The sequence below is a fragment of the Elgaria multicarinata genome, chromosome 8 (assembly GCF_023053635.1).
Source record: "Elgaria multicarinata webbii isolate HBS135686 ecotype San Diego chromosome 8, rElgMul1.1.pri, whole genome shotgun sequence".
Lineage (NCBI taxonomy): Eukaryota > Metazoa > Chordata > Lepidosauria > Squamata > Anguidae > Elgaria > Elgaria multicarinata.
Genome location: NC_086178.1, coordinates 29,466,541 through 29,490,021, shown reverse-complemented (window position 1 = coordinate 29,490,021; position 23,481 = coordinate 29,466,541). Strand labels below are relative to the sequence as shown.

At 40.9% G+C, this 23,481-nt stretch overlaps 1 protein-coding gene across 2 annotated transcripts in view; it reads right to left on the bottom strand.

The window, feature by feature from the left end:
- The window catches only part of VEPH1 (ventricular zone expressed PH domain containing 1), a 156,625-nt gene that overhangs the window by 37,820 nt on the left and 95,324 nt on the right, over positions 1 to 23,481 (bottom strand). For both annotated transcript variants that reach the window (XM_063132057.1, XM_063132058.1), the window contains exons 11-12: positions 13,892 to 14,031; positions 4,298 to 4,432 (exon numbers count right to left, since the gene is read on the bottom strand). In XM_063132057.1, the coding sequence (XP_062988127.1) occupies positions 4,298 to 4,432; positions 13,892 to 14,031 (275 nt within the window). The remainder of the gene's footprint in view (positions 1 to 4,297; positions 4,433 to 13,891; positions 14,032 to 23,481) is intronic.

Here is a 23,481-nt window from a genome sequence, read left to right as displayed (position 1 = left end):
TTTGCTAGACGAGGGGAGGGAGAGCTGGCACAACGTGACGAGGGGGAGGGGGAGGGAGGGCGGTGAAAGAGGGGACAGAGGCTTAATTTTTTTAAAAAAACGCTTATCTTTCGGGGCGCACGTGGCCCCTTTAAGACGCTGCAGGGCTTCCCTCGTCCCTACACGTCGCCCCGCCTCCCTGCCGGCTTATCCCGGCAGGTCTAGCAAAGCTCAGAGTCACAGGAAGAAGGAGGTTTACTTCAGAGACAGTATGAGCATAATGAAGAACGTTCTAAAGAAGAGTGTGCCGGGGTAAAACGATAGAAGAAAAGGTATTTCGGTTGACTGGGCTCAAGTTGCATTTCGTAACGTAGCAAGGAAGGACGCAACAATGCACTTAAACAACGATGTAATGAATAGTGTAGATCCCCTCCAGTTCAAGTCTGGTTTAAAGTCAAAGAACCATTACAAGGAGAGAGCAGGGGCCTTGAAGTTGCCAGATGACTCAGCACACACACAGGGCACCTAATCAGACTTCTCTACTATGATGAGATGGATGGATTATATTTCTATTTTTTCTAAATTTGCAGCTCCACATATAAATTTGCATGTGCAAGTGTTATGCAGAATGGTATCCTCGTCTGTCTTCTTTCTTTGTGATAAGTTTCCTCTGTTGAGGTGATGTGTTGTAGTGGCTAGTGTCAGACTGGGAGTCAGGAGATCTGGGTTGTAGTCCCTACTCGGCCATGGAAACCCACTGGGTAACTTTGGGCCAGTCACAGACTCTCAGCCCAGCCTACCTCACAGGGTTGTTGTTGTGAGAATAAAGTGAAAAGGATGATTATGTATGCCGCCTTGGGTTCACTGCAGGAAAAAAGCGAGATATAAACGTAATAATAAATAAATAAAATAAATGTGTAACTGGCCACCCAGCTTTACATTGTGTCATCTCCATAAAATAAAATAGGAGAAAAAGAGGGTCAGAGCTTTACTAGGGACAAGGAAGAGAAAATAGGAACTGTTTCTGATGAACAGGGACAGCTTGAACATATCTCACAAGGTTCTAAAACTGAAAAGACTTGCAAAAGCATTTGGCGATGTTTAGGATGGGGTATCTCCCATTCAAATGGGGACAAAAGTCAAAATCCCATTGTATATGTCCATGCCTTTGGGTATGATGCTTGACTAAAGCAGCTCTCTCCTGCCTATACATTTTGTCGCTCTTTCGTTTTTCTTTTCTATCAGTTCAAATGTCAGGGGAGGTTTCTTTTTAGAAAGAATCTCTCATTGCTTGGTTTCAATTATGCAATTTTAAGTTAGAGTTGTGTGTGTATTTTTTCCCTTAAAAAAAGAAGATAATTGTAGGCAGTCCAGACTTACTTCAAATATGTTTTTGTTTTAAACACATTCCATGCTGGTCACTCACATGAACTCCAATTAAAGATTAATAGCTTTGACCAGTTTTGCTTTGCTTTGAAACAGTATTCTTTACCATCTTTGAAAATGTAATTACTTTGAAACAGTAATCTCTTCAAAGGGCAAAGGTTGACTGAACGGAGCATGCGCAAATCATTCCCCTTCTGGAATCCATGCCATAGCCCACAACTATGCAAATTTGCAAAAGGCAACTAAACAATTCATTCTGGCAGCTTCCTCTTCGTCTGCTGCTTGCAACGATTCCCTTTCCTCTCTCCATTTTTTTTTGTTTTTTTTGGTAAATAACAAAATCCACATAACATTTGCATTCCCCCACCCCATTCACATATCAATAGCATGTGTAAGGGATTTAGGCACAAAACACAAAAACATTTCAAAGCACAATACAGATGTCATTAATGGAAACACTGCTGAGCTCAGCATCTTAACTCCACCTTAGTTCTCTGCCACTATCCTCTAGTCATGGAGGATATCCTAGGAAGGCCTAGCCATGAATATTAGCCAAGATAGCTAAAAAGAACCATCAGGGTCCAAGGAAGTATTCCTCTGAATAACAGATGCTGGGCCCTGACAATGAAAGAATATCACACACCCTTCTTGTAAACTTCCAGGAGGCATGAGGATAATGTTATGTATCACTGGACCTTTAGCTTTCTATGTAGAACAGTCGTCCCCAACCTGGTGCCTTCTAGATCTTTGGAATGACATCTCCCATCAGCCTTCATCATTGGCCATGCTGGCTGGGGGTGATAGGCATTGTGGTCAGAAACATATGGAGGACACCTTTTTAGGAAAGGCTTGTACAGAGGGTGTGAGCTCTCCTTTGTCCATTTCAAAAGAAGGTTTTGGTTGGGGAAGATGGCTCTGGAGCATTATAGGAAACCGAAAACCATAAAGTAGGACACACGGCCACTCTAGGGAAAGATCTACATTACTGCTTTTAAAATGGTTTATAATAGCAGTGACACCTGTTGGGACCCAGGACACACTACACATACAGTTTTCAAACTGTTTTCAAAGTGTCATATCCTGGTTGATGTAGATCTGGCCTAGGTTAAGTGTAGTTTGCTAGTGTTGTCATTCTTCAGGGTTCCGCTCCCTCCCCAGAGTCTCTACTACAAGTTACATCTCAATACATGCAATACATCCACGCAGCGAGCTCTTTTGTTTCAAAATATAGAATACCACACCATATAACTTACCGCCCTGCTATTAAGTGCAGTGAGCAGGCAAACTGTGAGGAACAAACTTTGGAGAGAGCAAATGATGGTCCTTTAAGACCATCATTTGCAACAAGGGAGAGGGCCTTTTCAGTGGTGGGCCCCCAATTGTGGAATGATCTCCCCGACGAGGCTTGCTTGGCGCCAACATTGTTATCTTTTTGGTGCCAGATTAAGATCTTCCTCTTCTCCCAGGCATTTAACAACATATGCTGAGTTTGTTTGTTTTTAACGGACCCCAGGATAGCTGTTTTTATAAGGATATTATGTTTATGCTTTTTATATTTTTAAACTTCGTATATTTGTTTTAATTATTACTGTTTTTAAATTTGTAAACCACCCAGAGAGGTTCGGCTATGGGGCGGTATATAAATGCAATAAATATAAATAAATAAATAAGCATGGTTACTGGGAAGTAAATTCCACTGATTTAGATGTGATTTACTTCCAGGTAAGTTTGCGTAGCATTGTAATTTTAGAATTTCCCCCACAAAGAAAATGCTTTTAGCTAGCTAGGATGAATTAAAATATTCCATTAAAAGAATACAATGAGCGACTGACCACTCACGGACGTTTGCGGGTCATTTTGATGACAACGTAAGTCTCCTGCTCATTTCCCATGGTTTTAGCAACAAAAAATAAACCCCAGCAGCTCTTCTGAGATATATCAGTATTTGTCAGGATTACCTGCTGTGTGCAGGCGAAGATGCAGTATAAAACACCCGCTACAGGGTGATGTCCCATTGAACTGCACAAGGCACATGGTCACTGGTCTCTTCCTCATCTAATTTCAGCTCATTGCAAATGTGGAAGAGAAGTAGGAAGTAGAGCCATGCTAAGGAACACAATGGCCTAGTAGCCATTGATAACTTCCTCCAGGAATTTATCCAACCTCCTTTTAAAGCAGCGGTTCTCAACCTGTGGGTCGGGACCCCTTTGGGGGTCGAACGACCCTTTCACAGGGGTCACCTAAGACCATCGGAAAACACATATTTCCGATGGTCTTAGGAAACTGTATTGACTGAACTATGTCATGTATCATCTTTTGTATTATTAAAGCTATTGTTATGTATTATTTTCATTAGCAAACCATCCCATGACAATGGATCGTGTAGAGAAGAACGAAAATAATTTTATGGTTGGGGGTCACCACAACATGAGGAACTGTATTAAAGGGTCGCGGCATTAGGAAGGTTGAGAACCACTGTTTTAAAGCCATCCAAATTGGTGGCCATCACTACATCTTGTGGTACATCTTTGCATCCAGTTCTGGGAACCACACTTCAAGAAAGACGCAGACAAGCTGAAGCATGTTCAGAGGAGGGCAACCAAGGTGATTAGGGGTCTGGAAACAAAGCCCTATGAAGAGAGACTGAAACAAATGGGCATTTTTAGCCTGGAGAAGATAAGATTGAGGGGAGACATGATAGCACTCTTCAAAGACTTTGAAAGGTTATCACACAGAGGAGGGCCAGGATCTCTTCTCGATCCTTCCAGAGTGAAGGACACAGAATAACGGGCTCAAGTTACAAGAAGCCAGATTCCGGCTGGACATCAGGAAAATGATCAGGAAAATGATACTATTTTATGATTCTGGCTACAGTGCTGTTTTTTCATACAGTAAAATGCACATCAAATCCATTGTGATGGAGGCGGATTACCTTCTGGTGTGGAAAGGTAGATTGAACCATTGCTGTTTCAAAGCTGTGTGTTCCCTTCAGCTGGGTTTTTTCCCATAAGGCTTTCAACACTTGCACAGAATTATTTTGCATGGATAAAGGTTCTGGGAACAAGCTCTGTGGACAAAATTGAAAAAAAAAGAGAAATCTTCATGTATAGTGTCTTTCATTTGGACAATGAATACACAATATAAGTTTATACACAGCTAAAAACACTGTGCAACCAGATAATACCTATGGAGGTAATTGGTACAGACATCACAAGAAACTAGTTATTGCAAACTAGTGATTGAAACAGGTAGGAAGGAACTTTTCAAGGCATTGACCTAATGCCTTAACCATGGTTTGGCCTAATTTCTGAACTGGGCTTCTATTGTTTTTAAATGACATTCATTTATTTTTATTTGTTTTGTTTTGGTCAGCAGCTGGAAGAAAGGAATACCTGAGACACTGATGGTGGTAAATGTATAAAATAGAGGGACTTTAACTGGTGACATTGAGGGGAATTGGGTGGCATACAAGAATTAGTGCAAGAATATAGCCATTCATTCCCAAGGTATGTGTCCATAGCTGGGGCTAGAAGTGCTTTGTCAGCAATGGTGGCATAGATTTTAAATCTTTTTTCATGTAATTATTCATTATTTAAAAAAATTTACAGTTGTTAGGAACCAATATGCATGGAGTGAGCTGGGTGGTTTACATGCCAGCATAACTAAAAAAAATACTTAAAAAATGACATTCAAGGACATTTTCAGACATTAATGGTAAAAGTGAATCGCTGGAGTTTTCAAGACTCTGATGTCCACTTTTGAACACTAGAACAAAATCATGTGAATTACATGATAATCATGTCTGTACAAGTGTTTCTATAGCCCATATATAAAAACAGATTATGTAGTTTTGGCTATAAAATAGCTCGAAACTCTCTCTCTCTCTCTCTCCCTCTCTCTCTTTCTACACACACACACACACACACACACACACACACACACACACACACAAATGGAAAATGAGCCTGGGGACAGGCAATAGTTTTTAGACAGCTGAAAGTGCTTTAACAAAAGCATTGTTTCCATGATACACACACATATTTTTGTCCCATTGTCACCACTGTTTTGCAGGGTTTTGAGACAAAGATATGGCCAAATCTCTTTGATGAGAGGAACGAAAGAACTGGATATATGCAACATGGATAAAATCCTCTTTCAAAACAGTGTCAATTCTTTGGGGGGGGGGGAAATGTAATATTTGGCCACAGCTAGACCTAAGGTTTATCCTGGGATCATCCAGGGTTCACCCCTGCCTGAGCACTGGATCCCCTGTGTGTCAGCTAGATGAACAGGTTTGACCACTGGATGATCCAGGGATAAACCTTAGGTCTAGCTCTGGCCCTAGTCTCCAGTTGAAGTTTTATGATAAGAACAGAAATGTGAATTCCTCTGATTTACATTCAGTTGAATGTTTAAGTACATGAAAACCTCAGCTATCAATGACCATCTTGTATATTTCATGCTCTTACGCCCAGTTGTCATTCTGACATGCAACTCAGCTGATAGCATAATTCGCAATAAACAGCATAATGTTTATATAGGCATTTCAGAGTATGTGCCACCTATAAACTAATTAACGGTCCCACATCTCAAAGAAGGCAGAAGGTAAAAAAAAAAGATTAGATCTTTTATGAGGATGCTTTACTGGGAAAGAGGGTGCTGATCACGAAGGAAAGTCTGACGTTATTGGCCCAGACCACATGATTATGATATTCGTGCAAACCCAGAAGCAGGGGATCACACCACGTGAAAGTGGCTGCCACGCCACGGGATGCCTTTGGAAAGGAGAGCTGAAGCTGTCATCCAAGCTGATGCAAGTTCCTGAAGGATGTTTTCATTTTATTCATTTTTTTGCTAAATAATTTCCTTTTCAAATGCTGTTCCAACATTTAACTTCATTGATTACATTTTTCTGTTGCTCAATAGCCAAACCACTTTGGGCAGTTTACAAAGATTAAACCCTAAAATTATAATATATTGACAAAATAAAAGCATTTACATTCAAAAACATGAAACAGCTTTTTCACAATCAACAATAAAAATCTCAGGACCGTTAAAAACCTTATCATATGTTGTCAAATGCCTGGGAGAAGAAGAAAGTCTTAACTTGGCACTGAAAAGATGACCATTTTGGCACCAGGTGGGCCTCACCTGGGAGAGTGTTCCATAATCCAGGGGCCACTACCAAGAAGGCCCTCTCCGTTGTTGCTATCCTCTAAAACTGTCCTGGAGGATGCACTTGGAGAAGGGCCTCAGATGATCCTAGTTTATGGATAAATTCATACCTGTAGAGGCTGCCCATCAAGGATTATAATGCCAAGCCATGTAAGGCTTTGTAGGTCAAAACCAGCATCTTCCGTTTGGCTCACAAATGGACAGCAAGCCAGTGCAAGTGGGCCAGAATTGGTGTTATATGTTCAAACCTTTTGGTCCCTATTATCAATCTGGTTGCTGCATTTTGCACAAACTGTCTTCAAACTGTCTTCAAATTGCTTCCAAACTGTCTTCAAAGGCAGCCCCACATAAAGCACATTGCAGTAATCTGACTTGGAGGTTACCAGATCATAGACTATGAAACCAGGTTATCTCTGTTGAGATAGCTGGTAGAAGGCACTTTGTGTCTTCTAATGTAATATCCGACTGTTCTTAAATTCCCTAAAGATTAAAAAGAGATTTGGAAGACAAGTAATATAAAGTGAATTTGCCATGGGTGCGGATGTGCACAGCATTTTAAGGAAGAAAGAAAAACAGAAAAACTGACTTTCCAAGACTAAGAGCATTTCCACATGAAGCAAAAAACCCACACCCTTACCAGGTCTTATTCTTCCAGAGTCTTTGCAGGATTTCGATTACCATAATACACATGATCCCCTGCAACCCCCTTTTTTTGGCTATTTCCTTTGTGGACAAATTCCATATGTTTCATTTATACAGCCAGTAGGTGGCGTTGTGATATTGTATGATTCCAGAAATCCACCACCTCTTTGACGGTGGTTTATATTATATTTATTACTGCATTTTTGGCGATTTAAACAAAAGTGGAATAAAGCTTAAAAATGATGGGAGAGGCACTGGAGGTTCTCAACATTGTGAAAAGGCCCTTCAAACTTCCATGAGTGACCGACGATGAGTGCACGATAAAAGCCTCGTGTAAAGAGGGCTTAAGATTTGGAAAACCAAGATAACATTTTGATTATTTCAGGTGCTGGAAAAGGGTAATTGGGAGGGAGTAGGAGTGGCAGGGGAGAGAGCAAGTAAGTGAGAAAACCAAAGAGAGAAAAAGCAAAAATGCAAAAGAACCAAGAATGCAAAGGAACCAATCTATTCCCTGATGTTGAGAAAGCAAGGCTAGCCCTGAAATGGAGCGGCGTGAAATGGCCTGCTTCAGGTGATACCATGTGTGTGTGGGTGGTTATATGTACTCGGAACTAGAATCTAAGGGGTTGTTCATACAGCTATTTACACTGCCGTAAATGCACAGTTTAGAATTTTTGGACAGATAATGCAGCCGCAAATGTGATGCCATCCAAGGGCAAACCCTAGGAAATCTGCTCCAAAAAAGTCAGGAATTTACCCCAACTATTTTCATAGAATCATAGAATAGCAGAGTGGGAAGGGGCCTACAAGGCCATTGAGTCCAACCCCCTGCTCAATGCAGGAATCCACCCTAAAACATACCTGACAAATGTTGTCCAGCTGCCTCTTGAATGCCTCTAGTGTGGGAGAGCCCACAACCTCCCTAGGTCACTGGTTCCATTGTCGTACTGCTCTAACAGTCAGGAAGCTTTTCCTGATGTTCAGCCGGAATCTGGCTTCCTGTAACTTGAGCCCGTTATTCTGTGTCCTGCACTCTGGGAGGAACGAGAAGAGATCCTGGCCCTCCTCTGTGTGACAACCTTTTAAGTCTTTGAAGAATGCTTTCGTGTCTCCCCTCAATCTTCTCTTCTCCAGGCTAAACACGCCCAGTTGTTTCAGTCTCTCTTCATAGGGCTGTGTTTCCAGACCCCTGATCATCCTGGTTGCCCTCCTCTGAACACGCTCCAGCTTGTCTGCGTCCTTCTTGAACTGTGGAGCCCAGAACTGGACGCAATACTCTAGATGAAGTCTAACCAGGGCTGAATAGAGAGCAACCAGTACCTCATGTGGCTCCATGGCTGTAAAAAAGCAAAAAAAAAAAAAAAAAAAAGGGGGGGGGAGGAAGAGGAGAGGAACAGTGCCGTTCATCCCCCCTTTTTAATTATTTTATACTGCAGAGCTCTGCAGAAACAAATATAAATTTGGGAGGACTGGGCAACCCCCAATCTCAATATGCGGAGCTCCGCAGATTGGGCTGTTTAATTTTTTTAAAAGGGGGGGACAGCCCCATTCCTTTCCTCCCCCCACATTTCTTTTTTAAAAAATCTTTTCAGAGGCGAATGGCAGGAAAATTCACACTTGCCTTCCCTCCTGTGCAGATGCTTGGCCCTAGAAGGAAATGGGTGTCATTTGAGCTCTGCTTCAGACATCAAAATTTATTGAGCTGGCACTGAGGGAAGGGTAAACCATATAAAATCCCATCTGAGTAAAACAGCAAAAACTGTACCTCTGCCAGTTATGAAGTGGGAGACATGACACGAGTGGTGATGAACTTCCTGTCTTCTCTCAAATTTGGTCTCTTTCCTCCACTTTGCTGCATGTTTACTAAGTAGCCACCATGCAACAGGACTAAGCACTCATAGGTGGATGGATATGGAAGGATAATGGCAACATGTTATAAATGGAGCTACCCCTGAAAACAGTGCGGCAATTTCTGTTAGTGCAGAATAGAGCAGTGAGGCTGCTTACTGGAACTGGCTGTTTTGAACATATTACTTCACAGCAGAATCAATTGCACTGGTTGCCGGTCAGTTTCTGTGCCTGATTCAAAAAGTGGTCTTAATTGTCTTAGGACCAGTCTACCGAAAGGAGCATCTTCTCCCATATGTTCCTGATAAACTCTTAGGATCACTTCTTTCTTTCACTTCTGTTATTCATCAGTATTTAGCTACTTTGTCAGATTATTTTTTCCCAAGCTCAGACTTAGACTTTATTCTTTAATGCACTTGTTCATTCCTCAGCTTTGAATTTGCTCCTTGCATTTTTCAAAACAGCTTTCTTTCAACATTATCTCTCCAATTTACAACTTCTTTTAAGAATGTTATCTCTTTCTTTGTTTGGTTGAATAAATTCTCACTCCAGTAATCCCATTCTGTTCAGGTTCATTCAGCTCCTTTATGTCAGGACTGCTGGAATCTGTGTGTGGCTGGCCTGTGTGGTGAACCACTGAACTGCAGGTGGCAGACTTCTTAATAAAGAACCTTCCGGACTGACTCTGTTGCCCATCCAGGTTGACCAGGAGATTTTCCTGGGTAGGAAGGGGTATCAAGAGCTTCCTTTTCCAGTTGAGCTTTACTCAGGCAGCAAGGTCTACCTAAGTTCTGTTGTGTCATTACTTTTGGTCCTGGTCTTTGGTCCTGCTTCCTGGCATGTTCTACCATCCTCCCTCCTAGTTTGCCCTCTAATCTTGATTGCTCTTTGGTCTTGACTCCACACTGGTTTTCCAGTCTTGACTATTCTTTGGTCCTGGCTTGTTCTGTGGTCCTGATTGCTCTTTGCTTGTGCTATAGTCCTGTTTATTTTTTGGTCCTGACTCCTGGCTTGTTCTCTGATCCTGTCTTCTGATTTGCACTCCAATCCTTATTGCTCTTCAGTCCTGACTCTTGCTTTCTAGTGCCATATTTGCTCCTCCAGACAGCTGCCAATGGCCAAGTCCTGACACTTTTGCCGTACTTCAGCTGATGGTATAGTTCCATATGCTTAGCAATGATACCAAACAGGACAAGCGTCAAAGACAGGCATGGTTGGGCAACTGCTGAAGACCACGTGCCAACATGGGCCCACTGGGAACCCCCTGGAGTGGCTCCTCCACTTCACCATTGCAACTTGCTTGTCCGCTTGCCTGTTGCTCTGGCCCTGACAACACTGACGGTGAGAAGATGCACCGGCTCTCTGCCTGTCAAGCAAGCAAATAGTAGTAAGCATGAGAAGGAAGATGAGGAGCAAAGCAGCTGGTGACAATGGCACAGAGGAAAGGGCCCCCATAAACATGAAGCCTCTCTTCCACCCTTGGTTCTCATATTCTGCCTGGAACAGGAAAAAATTCTTCTGATTCTCTGGAGACATTTCCTCCCAGATCTTTTCAGAGTGCACCAAATTGTCCAAGTAAACATTCAATTTTTAGCATTCTGTGGTACTCAATATAAGCATGTGGCTTAAATAGTTTGCTGAACCATGGCCTTATTTTTTCCCATGGGTGTTAGCTCAGCAAGGGAAGCTCAGTTGTCAGCTGAGTGATGCTCCTCAGATTCCTATCCATGCTGTTCCTTCAGCCTTGGCCAAATAAAATAGCCATGCTGTGGCCAATGCACAACTACCAGACAGACCTTTGGGAACAGGCAGCAGCAGTGTCAATAATAGTGGTGGGCAGGGAAATTTAAGGAGGAAGGGAAGAGCCAGGAAGAGCTTCTGGGAAGAAAAGAACCCTACAATTTCCTGTGTTCTTCATATTTAAGTTCCTTATGGCCAGAAAGTGATATGAAACATTGCAGAACATTTTTTTTTAAAAAAAGTAACTTTGACTTTCTGGCACAAGGGCAGTCCAGTAAGTTAAGAGGCCTCCGTAATGGTGCAATTTCAGAGGGAAAGGGGCAAAAACATCGCTGTGTGTGCGACAGGGTTGCCCCTCCCATGAATTCGGGTGAGGCGGCCGCATTAGGTGGCAGAGGGAGGAGTGGTGAGTTGCACCACTCCCTCCTGCCCCCTCCAGGAGGACCCGCCACCACTGCCCCACTGCCTCCAGGAGGTGCTTTGAAGAGCCCCACCAGCCACATTTCCTGCTCTGGCATTTGCTGCAGCAAAAGCACTGTTGGTGGGGTTCTCCATTTCCCTCTTCATGCACCCCCTTCACTTTTGCTGCCACCATGTTGGCCCTCTGGAGAGCCACGTTGACAGAAGCAGCAGTTGCAGAGTTTTCCAGAGAGCTGACGGGATAGCAAAGACAATGGGAAGGGAGGCGTGCATCAGGGGAAGAGGTGCATGATGCAGTGGGAAGGGGCACGATCCGGTGAGGGCATGTGTTCTTTCCTGCCATCAGGGGCTGGAGCATGTACACACGTGCACACATACACTATAGTCAAGATTTACAGTGCAATCCTATACGTGTCTGCTCATAAGTAAGCTCCATCGAGTTCAATTGGATTGAACTCTATGGAAATTGCTTTTGAGCAGAGATGTAAAGGACTGATCTGTAAATTTTGAAAAAAGCAGTGTATTTTAAGAGTATTTGATATAGTTACATATATAATTCAAGTACAAAAATATAGATGCTCCTGCAATGGGGGGAGAGCAGCAACTCTACCTCCTTCTTTTCTTAATAGCACTCTTGTGTCTTGATCACTTAATTCATCTCTAAATAAGGATTTGTATGAACAAAATGAGTTTTGACAGTGCTGAAATTAGGCTGGATTCCTGGAATAATGTACAGATCAGCTCTCTAGTTGCACACACTAACATGTTTCTCCTTAGTGGAAATGAAATTGTGAAATTGAGCTGTACCTTTTTTTTGTTTTGCACTGTTATTCACAATGTATTTAGACTATTGTGTAGGTAGGAGTCAAAATATGAGTGCTGGATTCCTCACACAGTAAAGAAAATCCTCCAAGAACATTGACATTTTAGGATGGGCTAAAATCTCTATACTATTGTAGCTCCCATGTGAAGCAAAGCAGTATGTCTTTATCCTTCTCCAATATGATTGCAAAAGCAAATAAAAGATTTTATAGCAATAACCACAACTTTGCAAGAATTCGTAAAATAATTAAAAACAACATCCAACAGCAGTAAACAGCTAAAGCTAAAATTATGTGAAATAGCATTATTAGTAGTAGAAAAACACAATGCTCACATTCCTGAAACCAAGACTGATGCAGACATAATACTAGCTCCCTGCAAACCATAGATTGCAAATCAGGAGCCAGCCTTAGGAACCCACACTTGTGCCCGTCCCCCTCACTCCTGGTGCAAATTCCCCCTCTCATCTCCTCTGGGCAACTACTGTGTATACAGCCACCTGCTACACCCATACCAACAATGGTTAACACTTACCCGTTTCCATCAATTTGAAAATCCACTTCAAACATTTTTTCCAATTTTGTTTTACAAGGAAACAAAAAGTGCACATGTAACTGTTAACCATAGTTTATTCTGTGCCAATGAAGGGGACCCAGGAAGTGAAAGGATGGAGTGCATGTCTCTGAAGCTAACTCCGGATTTGAAAAACGTGGTTTACAGGAAGCCATATAATATCTGCACTCGGTTATAGCCTTCTTCAGGTTAATGATCTCCCACAGTGTTACTCTGGGATGTTTCAGGATTGCTTAATCTTCAGCCCGGCAGAAAGATTTTGGTTTTAAATGTTGCACTTTCTCTAGATATCATAACAAAGGAAATAATCAATAATAATCAATAACTCATAGACAGATTAATCATTTAGTTGAATTCATAATTGGCTTCACTAGCGGATGAAGAGCACTAATTACTTCCATTGGGCATGGCTGCTCCAAAGCTGTTTCTTTAATAAGCATATTATTAGAATATGAACATATCCATCATCTACTGAAGTCTATGGACTCATTTGTTCCAATTAATTGAATGCTTCATGAAAGCCAAATTGGATCTTGATATCAGTGAGGCAGTCCATTCGTGTTGGGATTTCCCTCTGGTTGCTATGGCAAAGGAAAGTAGCCAATGCAATCACAAAGCTTTGGCATAGCTAATCAGGACTCTGAATTAGAATGAATATACTTTTTGATGGCATTTAGCATTGGGGGATATATATATATATATATATATATATATATATATATATATAATTAAACATCAAGGAGGAGGTAAGAAAGGACTCGACGGCCTTATAGCCCAACTCTACTATTCTATGATTCAATGACTTTAAAATTAATAGTATTGAGTAACGCCATTGCCTTATTTAGGTGCCCTACAGCAGGGATGGGCAACTTGTAGCCCCTCTAGATCTTTTTGCCTACAACTCCCATGATCCCTCACCCCTGGCTATGCTCGCTAGGGCTGATGGGATTTGTAGCCTTAGGCCAAAACATCTGGAGTGCCACAAGTTGCCCACTCTTGCCCTACAGGATCTGCTGCAGCTGTTCATCGTTTTTCATTTCATATATGTATAGCAAATGCACAACATTTGTTACATAAAAAACCTATGCCATCATGACAGTACAGCAAAAATAAATGGCAGTCTTGAACCCTGATGTAATTACTAACCTCTCAACATGGGCGCAAAGACTTGTGATAACAGTGTTAAAGGCTAACAACATCTCCGAATGGATTACAATCAACACTGATTTTAATTGACAAAAACATTAATGATCAAAGTGCACCCTACAATGTATTTCACACTATGTATTGTTCATATTGCACACACCTGCTGAAAGAGAAACATGATATGGATCCAAAGTTGAGGCTGTCGGCTGATGAGAGTAAAACTGGATTTACTGTACAGGCAGTAATGACCTTTCAGGGGACAGCTGAAGAACAACTTTGCTACACAACTTCTAACAGTATCTAGAAACAAATATACATGTTATTAACAGCACCTGCAACTGCTTTAATGTGATATAAGTCTGACTAATCATCATTATTTTATACTTAAAGCATGTGTTCTTTGAGGATACCCAGTACTCTGTTGTTGCTGCTGCACACTTTATAAAATTTAACCGTATTCAGGGGGATGGTTAATTTCCCATACACAGCTGAAGGGTAACTTCCACCACCAAAGTCCAATGCAAATAACTACAGATGTGATCCTGACACTGTATACCCAGAGACTTTCATTCTAGATTATAAGATGAAATGTTCCATTTGCACAATAGGAGATAACCATACACGCATGGAGCATTTCCTCTTACGGAGAAGAAATGGGAAGCTCACATTCTTGTCCACATGGGGGGGTGGAGGTTAGTGGGCCAGATCGCTACCTATGCTTGTTAAAGAGTAAAACTGTTTGGACATAATGATTTATTGTTGCATATAAGCTGAACCGTTTCTTTGTTTTACTTCATAACAAATGTCAGCAATGAGTAAGTCTATTTAGGTTTTCTTAATAACCACATTTAAATTTCGGAGTCATCATAAAGAGATGGATATAGATCTGTCAATGGATGTGCTATCACTTTGATCCCAAAAGACAGACGGGCCAGTGCATTCTCAAAGAGAAGTCTTGTGTTTGCTAAATCATGTCCTGTGTAGTAAACCGTCGTGTTAGTATCATATGGCGTGCCTGAACAACGGTTTGATTATAATATTCGGATGGGAGGTACATTGCAGAATCTTGTTACTGCCATCGTGCCAGAGTGCTAAGTCCTAGATTCGGCATATTTTAAGACCAATATAATATACATTATATAAATTATAGATTTTGTTTTTCTTTGCTTGAGCACTGTACTGAATTTCAGGACTTATATTTCTATGACTAGTATTGCCAATACATTTGTATTAGAGCTAAATTCTTTTAACAAACATGACACTAGAATGCCTATTTCCCGACAGCATTGAGTTTTGTGTGGCTCATTTACATTTTTACTGAAATGAAGTGTTAGAGTAAATAGAGAGGTGGGCCTTTAGCCTCTTCCATCTGTTGCTTTCTTTAACAAAATACTCTACTGAGTGCAGTTTACATTCACAGGCTTGCTTATTAAAATACATATGGTAAACCAATGCCCACTGTTGATTATTTTTAAATCACTGGGTTCCATGATTAAAAAGCTTTCTAACTTATGCCAACTGAAATGCACTCTAAGGCCTCAAGTACATTCTTCAGCTTAAATGGTGTTTTTTTAAAAGGGTTGAGGGTGGGTTTTTTTTTAGTAATTGTTAAATGAAAACAAACCATTACTCACTGCAAAGAGGAACCTTCCATTTAGAAGCCATATTGCCACTGAACAGAATCACATATTTACATGGCATCTATCTTGTGACATCAACCCTAACATAACATTTCACCATAACAGATAAACTCAAATTGACCACATGAGTAAATTCAGAAACCAGGAGCTGGGATCTCCCAATACTCAACAAAATATAATTTTTTAAACTTTTTGTATTTGCGGTGATGTTGGATGGAAATCCATCCCTGAAAATGGATTTATAAAAATTCATCGTTCTACAAGATTCATTAGTAAGACTGAATGGGTAGTAATACTTCATGAGGCACGCTTGGCAGTTTCAAATTAATTAGTGTTTTTCAGATGACTTCCCCTAGCATGTGCATAAAAGAATATAGGTTTTATTGGTTTGGGTAAAATAAAACTACAAATACACAAAATAATCCAAACAAAAAATCAAGTTATGAATTTATCTGTTTACTAAACAGTTCAAATCAAAGCCAAAGCTAAGAAGTTCACATATTAGCCATCTACCAGTAATAAAATATGTGTATGATCAATACCCCCAATTAATAGTTTCCCATGTTTTCTTTTACCACTAAAAAGGCAGAAAGGATAAATGCCAATCATAGACTTGATTAGAATTTTGTTTTATCAATTTTTATTATTTTAAAGTAGCGAAGTCAGCAATGTAGCTGTACCTCTGTAACATATTTGGCAAGAAAAATTGCTAGAGAATAAAGCAAGATTTTTAGCGTATGGAGGATCAATGCAAAAGATTGGATTAAATAGCTTTTAAGTTCCTTCTATTCTTCAAAGCCCAATGAATCCCAGAGTCTTGTATTATTTTAACAATAGACTAAGACTGAACCTAGTCCTGTGCTAGGCTTAACTAATTCATTTGATAGAAGTGCTATGCTTCGTAAATCTAGGAAGGTTTTACGGGCCAAAATCAAACCTGAGATCACCTAAGATCTCCAATGGGAGACAGGATCAAAACTGTTTCTTCCATTCACATTAATTGGCCTTCATCTTCTCCAAATGAGGTCTCTGCTAACTTGTTTTTATTAATAGCCCAGGCTAAATTAGACATTGGCCATGGCTAGACCTGGCCTATATCACGGGGTTGTCCCAGGATCATCCCTGTGCATCCAAATGTCACACTGGGGAGCCTGGGAGCAGGCAGGGATGACCCCTCCATTTGCCTGGGATAAGCCTTAGGTCTAGCTAAGGCCATTGTCTAATTTACATGAACCCTGCAGCCAATTGTGCTTTATTTAAAACCTGGTGGTGGCATGTGCCAGCGGCCATTGTGAATATTTAAGCTGCAGTGGACAGGCACTGCAGTTTATCATGACATGCAAACACAGCAAAGGGTGGGGTGTTGGTGTGGTTAACAAGCTACCTACAAACCAAAAACAGTGCATGGCAACAACCCATCCTTGCTGAGTTTTCATGTCACAATGATAAGTTGCAGCAGTCAATTGTTTGAATATTCATAATGGCCATCAGCATGTGCCTCAACCCACCATGATTTAAATAAGCCACACTGGGCTGTAGTGATCATACAAACCATCAAATAAGATGGTTGCCATTTGTATATGCAAGTTATTATAACAAGTGACTCATCAGTAAATGCTTCAAGTGGCTTCATACTTTCTGAACTGGACAAGAATCTACATGTCCCTAAACGTTATGCATATTTTGTTGGGCTTTGTGGATTATATTGTATCCTAGAAAAATGACCATCAAATAGTGGGAATATATCTACAGTTGCTATTCTGGTTGTTGCTTATCTCTTAATGTCTACATTCTTTCTTCACCCCTTGCTTTCAGACCTGTTAAATATGTTTATGGTTGTCAGACATGCAAAGAGATCTGAGATGTAATGACTGGTGTCACCATGGCATCCCTCACAGAGTTGATAGGGAGAAGAGGTATTTGTGAGGCTCTTGCCCAGATGAAAAGTTGCAGAGGGAGAAGGCAGATATATAAACACTCACAGACATGATGTGGAGCCTTATTATAGAGGATTTTTCATATATGCAAGCCACCTTAACTTGTTTGGAAATAGGTGGCATATAATAAATAATAAAAGCCACATGGATGGTGATTACCATTTATCACAAACCATACATTAAGCAGTAGGAAACATATACATATTAAAAAGACCCATCATGTTCTGAAATATGTGGAATTTCTTTAAATCAGCAACATATGGTGACCTTATTTAGTATGCTTTTCCGTGTTTTTCTTATGGCAGTACGTGACCATTATTTGGTTATTGTGAACACATTTGACCTTTACAGGTTAACAAAAGAAGGTTAGAAAATACATTCCAAGAAAGGAGAGAGAGAGAGAGAGGGAGAGAGGGAGGGAGAGAAAAGCAGGACTCCAAAGTTAAAGGAAAATGACCACATTGATGAATTTAAAGTAACAGCATAGTTGAGATTTAGGTGTTCCCTTTCTGTGCCTTGTTAAGATCATTGCTCATTATATTATTACTGACACATTTAGTTCCCCTTTTCTCTCGAGTCCAATCTAACTTGCCTTTTCCCCTATTTTTGAAAGGAAGAGAAGAAGACACATAACCAGAGCACAGAGAATCATCTGAACATATGAGATGTACTATGTTGTTTACGTGGCTCTCTGCCTCAATGGGAGATTTCCTAACAGCCCATATTTAAGCTGCTCTAAATAAAGCTTTTTGAAGGAAGAAAGAGATACAAGTGTTGATACATAACTAAAAGGAAACATTTTCAGACCATCTTCCTGCTATATTGCACCCTTCAACAGCCTTCCAAACAATTACTGAATTTAGCATCATATTTTGTTTATAAAGCTAAGTGTTATACTACAAAACTTAATGATCACAGGCCTACTCCCAGGCTTACAAGACATGGCAAAGGAGATTAGTGGCTGGATCTTCTGCTCCCCCACCCCCGTTTTTAAGCAGCTGCGGGAGGACACCAATTTTAATTGGAGCAGTGGAGATGGAGGAAGGGGTGTTTAATTCCTCCCATGTTGTTTCTTTCACCTACATCTCTCTCACACTCCCTGTTTTTCCCAATTACACACCCACCCACCCCGCTATTAGACACATCACATCAGAAAAAAGACAGCTACTTATATTGTGCTTGTCTTCCCCCCAAAGCATGTGTAATAGCAACCTTAAAAGACCATAACTTTATATCACTCAGGAGTTCAAGTTAGATCAGTCTTTCTGATACCAGACTTTCCAGTAGTTCATGCCTTTGGGTTAGTTCCAGGGTAACGTTTTTGCAACAACATCCCAATTGAAGTGCTAGTGGGAACAGCCAGGTACTTCCCTCCATCCATATGTATACATCATATTTGAACATACTTTGAGCTGATGCATTGATTCCTTGTAAATCCCCAACTCTAAGGGGTGCAACATCAGTCAAAATGTGGGTACTAAAAATAAGTGTGCTGGTAATTGGTACTATAAGGAGCTGATGTCCATCAGAGTGGGAACACCTGAGACAGGAACGCCAAACTCACAGAGAATAATTTCTATATGAAAGTGATTGCCTAGAACATTTACGATCATGAGGATTTATTCTCGGTATGTGTCCATATGAATGGTCCAAGAAAGGATCTGCAGATCTAGTTTTGGATACAGGGAGTATCATGGATAAAAGGCAAAGTTAGATCTACAACATAGTGTTGAAACCAAGCCTTCAGTCTTCACAGTAGTTTACAGCTTACCAAAGCGGTCAAGAAATAGCCATAGGGCCTTGCTAGACCAGGCCTTAGCGCTCCTTCCAACCCGGTTTCCCTGCTGTGCGTCCAGATGACGCACAGGGGAATCCGGTGGCAGGCCGCAGCCCGCCCCCGGCAATTAGGGTCAAACTAGCAGGATTTGGGAGTTCTGTGAATGGAGCTCCCAACATCTTTTACAAAACGCCGCCACAGAAAGGCCCGATCTGAATTGTGACTGACATGGAGGGGGAGAGGTTTAATCCATTCCCTTGCACTGCTGCCCCACTGAAAATTGCCCACCAAAGCTATGCCCCCACCCCCAAAGCTGCCTCATCTTTGATGGTGTTTAGGCAGGTAACCAAAGAAGTTTATTCTGCCAAGATTGTAATGGCTTTTAAATGGTTTGTTAATTTTGCTCTTTTTATGTTGTTTTTAAATGATTGCTTTAAAGATTTTTATTGCTTTTAGTCTTTAGTTAATTAAGATGTATATAGTTGTAAACTGCCTTGCGGGCCCTTTTGAGAGCCAAAAGACAGTGTGCGTTTTTGTGTGTGTGTGTGTATTACGGGGGCTAAATTAATGAGTTGTATCCAATGTCAGTCTAACTTAAGTCCAATTCCTTTCAGTGGGTCTACTCTAAGTAGGACTAACATCCAATGTCTCTCTTGTTATGAAAAGTACTTGTCTCTGCTACATCTCCTCTATTTTCACCTATCAGGGGAACAGATTAATGCTCCCCTTATAATACCAGTTGCGCTGCCTTTGGTGCCAAAATCAATTTGCAGAAGTCATCCTGCCTAGGAAAACCAGTCTGTGTGTCAGCATGTGAACTTTTCACAGTATGGGAACAGTATTTTGGGGTTTGGCACTTAATATCAGGTTTAAATAATAAAAGGCGAGAGGTTCTTTTTCCCTTTCCTTTTCTTTTTTGGCATAGTGAAAACACAACTGATTTTCAGAAACACTGGCCTGCGTCTCTGCAAGTTTGTGGTTGTATTGAGTTAGCAGAGCACCATGTGTTCTCAATCAAGCTTTGGCTCATGCCATGCTTAAATTTATCAAAAGGTTCCAGAAGCAAGCACTGCAGGGGAGCAGTGATCTTTCCCATCTATTCCATCATATGGTACTAATTATCTCACAGTACAGCATAAAACATAACACCAACCCAGGGCACTGTTGCCTTCCTTTTTAAGGGGAATTCTGCCATACACTCAATCAAGGTTTTTTGCTGTTCAGGTTTTGTCCTATAGAACAAACAATGAGAAACAAGTCAACACAGGAAGAGCTTAAAACAGACTCATGCAATTGTTGTACCAATTTGCCTTTCCCAATCTAATTATAACAGATACATCAGAAGTACTTATGAAAAGCTATACAGCCTATAACATAAAATGATTATCTGCAGGTCTGAACAAGCCATCATGTACTTATCACTGCTGATGGAAATTTCACTTTAGCTACTCACTTCAACAGTTTTCCAACAGCAGTTATTCATACGTCTTCTTCAAGCTTTGAGCAATCAAGCAATGTACCTGCATGTGTAAACAAGCCTTAAGGAACATCACAAAGTTGCTACCATATTAGCCCAAGAGAAGGCTGTTAGGATAGAAGCCATGATGTGCAAAATGGAGTAATAAAAACGAGGTGATGCCAATCAGATGATGGGGAGAGATCTAAGATTGCTGCAGTACCCTCTCCACTTGCTCCCCCCACTCCCCTCTCTCACTTGCTGTTGATCATTCTTAAAGGTCATGATATTGATTCCATTGATCTCCTGTGTGTGGATAGCCTGGGAGTGATTTCAAGACATGTCAAACTAATCAATATTTGTAAAATCATATAGTGAGAGAGGGAAAAGAAAAGAAAAGTTCTGTCACACCAGATACGTTCAGAAATATAACTTACTAGAAGTCCCAGCTAATGTATCCTAACTGAATTTAATAAAGGAACTGGCCTTTCAGGAAATTGTAAACCAATAAGCCTACTTTTGTAGTACGCAAAATTCCTGAAACACAGATAAGGAAGAAGATCACAAAACATCTGGCGAAATATAAACTGATGAAAACCACCCTTTGTTTTTTTAATGGAACAAGATCAGGTAGTAAAGATGGTCATATTTTTTAAATGACAGAAAGAAGAAACAGATTATGGTTGTCAAAAATCTAGAAGCTACTTCATATATAAAGATAAAAAATCAATCATGGTTGCCATTAAATAAGAAGTAAACCAGGTTGTTACTCCATAATTAAACACATGTCAATTTTTTTTTTGAAGGTAGAGATATTGTTCATTCCCTTTTGAAATACTTAAGCACAGAATTTAAGCTCCAAGATATGTAGTCAATTCTAGAACTACTTCTGCCTACTGAGTTCATTGTGACTTTTCCCAGGTAAGCATGCAGTGTTACTTTTCTTCCAGAAGATTAGGACTACAACTCCCAGCATTCCTAACCATTGGCCATTGCTAGCTGAGGCTGTTGGGAGTTGAAGCCCAAAATATCTGGAGGGCAGCAAGTTGGAGAAGTATGATGTCCAGGTGTGTGTGTGTGTGTGTTTAGGGCTGTGTATTGAATTGTTTTGGAGCTTGTTTTCACAGCAAAAGGTAACATTTCAGGGGAAGCAAAGTCTTCTCCAAAAGAGCAGTATTCTCAAATTAAATAAATAAGTACAATTTGTCTTTTGCTGCGAGATCACTGCAAAACACCCTAGCAAAGAATTGCCAAGAGAGGTGGTGGTGGTGGGGAGATTATGCTACAATAGCCAATTTAAAGGATGCAATTTGCAGCATTATGTAGTCACGACCCTCTCACTTTCTTGCCAAGAAAAGCAGCTTTCACCCTGCAATTGCTGCATTCTCTCTTTCAAAGTGTCTGCTGCAGCCACTTTAAAAGAGGCAATTCGCAGTGCCAAGGGTGATAGTGGATGGCACTGAACACAGTAGTGTTTAAAGGGAGCAATCATTTATACACATGATAATGGAATTGAGGCAGTTAACCAAAGATGGGAGAGAGAATTTAATATAACTATCCTGGAGGAGCAACGGAATCACGTGTGTTCAAAAATCTGGAGACATTTATTAGATGTGACTTCTAAAGAACTTTTTAAAAATAAAATAATGTATATGTGGTCTTGCATGCTGGCCAGGATGTCTAGGATGTTTCCAGCAGTAATGGACCTCTGCTGGAGACATAATGACAGTGCCCATATATGGTGGTTCTGTAGTCTAGTTATGGACTAATGGAAGAAGATAATAAACGGTATCAGAGAAATGAAGCTAGGAGTTACAATAAATACCAACAATGATGGTTGCGTCTTCACTGCGCCACTTTGGCTGCTCGTTCCCTCATAACCCCAAGACATCACAGCCGCAGGGTGGGAATATGAAATCCCCACGGCCAGGAGAGAGTGTGGATTTTTGACCGGGACTTGGGGCAGTGCGATAGGGAGGAGGGAGCTCACGATCATTGCCTGTTGACAGGATCTTTAAAGGAGCCCTTTAAACTAGGGCCAATCGTTTGGAAAGAAAAGGGAGGGAAACAGAGCACAAAATAAATAAATTAATTAAAATAATCCTAGAGGAGCTGCTATTCAATGAAACATTTATGAGCTCACCCGCTGCCCTCTGCCTGGCCTTCCTGCATTTCCTGTGACCTATCTGTGGCCACAATCCACCCCCAGAATGCCCCTAACCTGAACCCAAAGTGAGGTCACCACGGACAAACGGAGGGCTCATCTACACCAAGCAGGATATTGCTCTATGAAAGCAGTATGAAAGCGGTATATAAAAGGCAGGAGCCACACTACTGCTTTATAGTGGTATTGAAGTGCACTGACAACTGTTGGGGCCTATTGACACATACCACATACTGCTTTCATACCACTTTCATAGTGATATATCCTGCTTGGTATACATCTGTCATGGGCCCCATCTCTTGTCAGTGCACTTCAGTACCACTATAAAGCAGTAGTGTGGCTCCTGTAGTGCACTTCAATACTGCTATAAAGCAGTAGTGTGGCTCCTGCCTTTTATATACCGCTTTCATAATGGAATATCCTGCTGGTGTAGATGAGCCCGGAGAAAAGACAATGGTGACCCTGCAGCAAAGGAAAAGCACAGTTTCAGGGGAAAGCCCAGAGGTGGCTACGAATTGGCGGTTATGTCATATAAACCACACAGCACCACTGCGCAGCCACCACAGCGTATACCAAGCATATAGACAGCCCCTATAATTTTGGGAGATATTGAAGATCAAATCCCAAGAGATTTAGTGGTGCAGCTATATATTAATAGCTGCAAGGTTTTTCCTATCAAAATCCAGTTATCATCCCTTGTACAATGGAAGAAGAAGAACTGGACTATTATAGTGATGAATAGAAAACAAGCTATGCCCTGTTAGAAGGGAAGAATG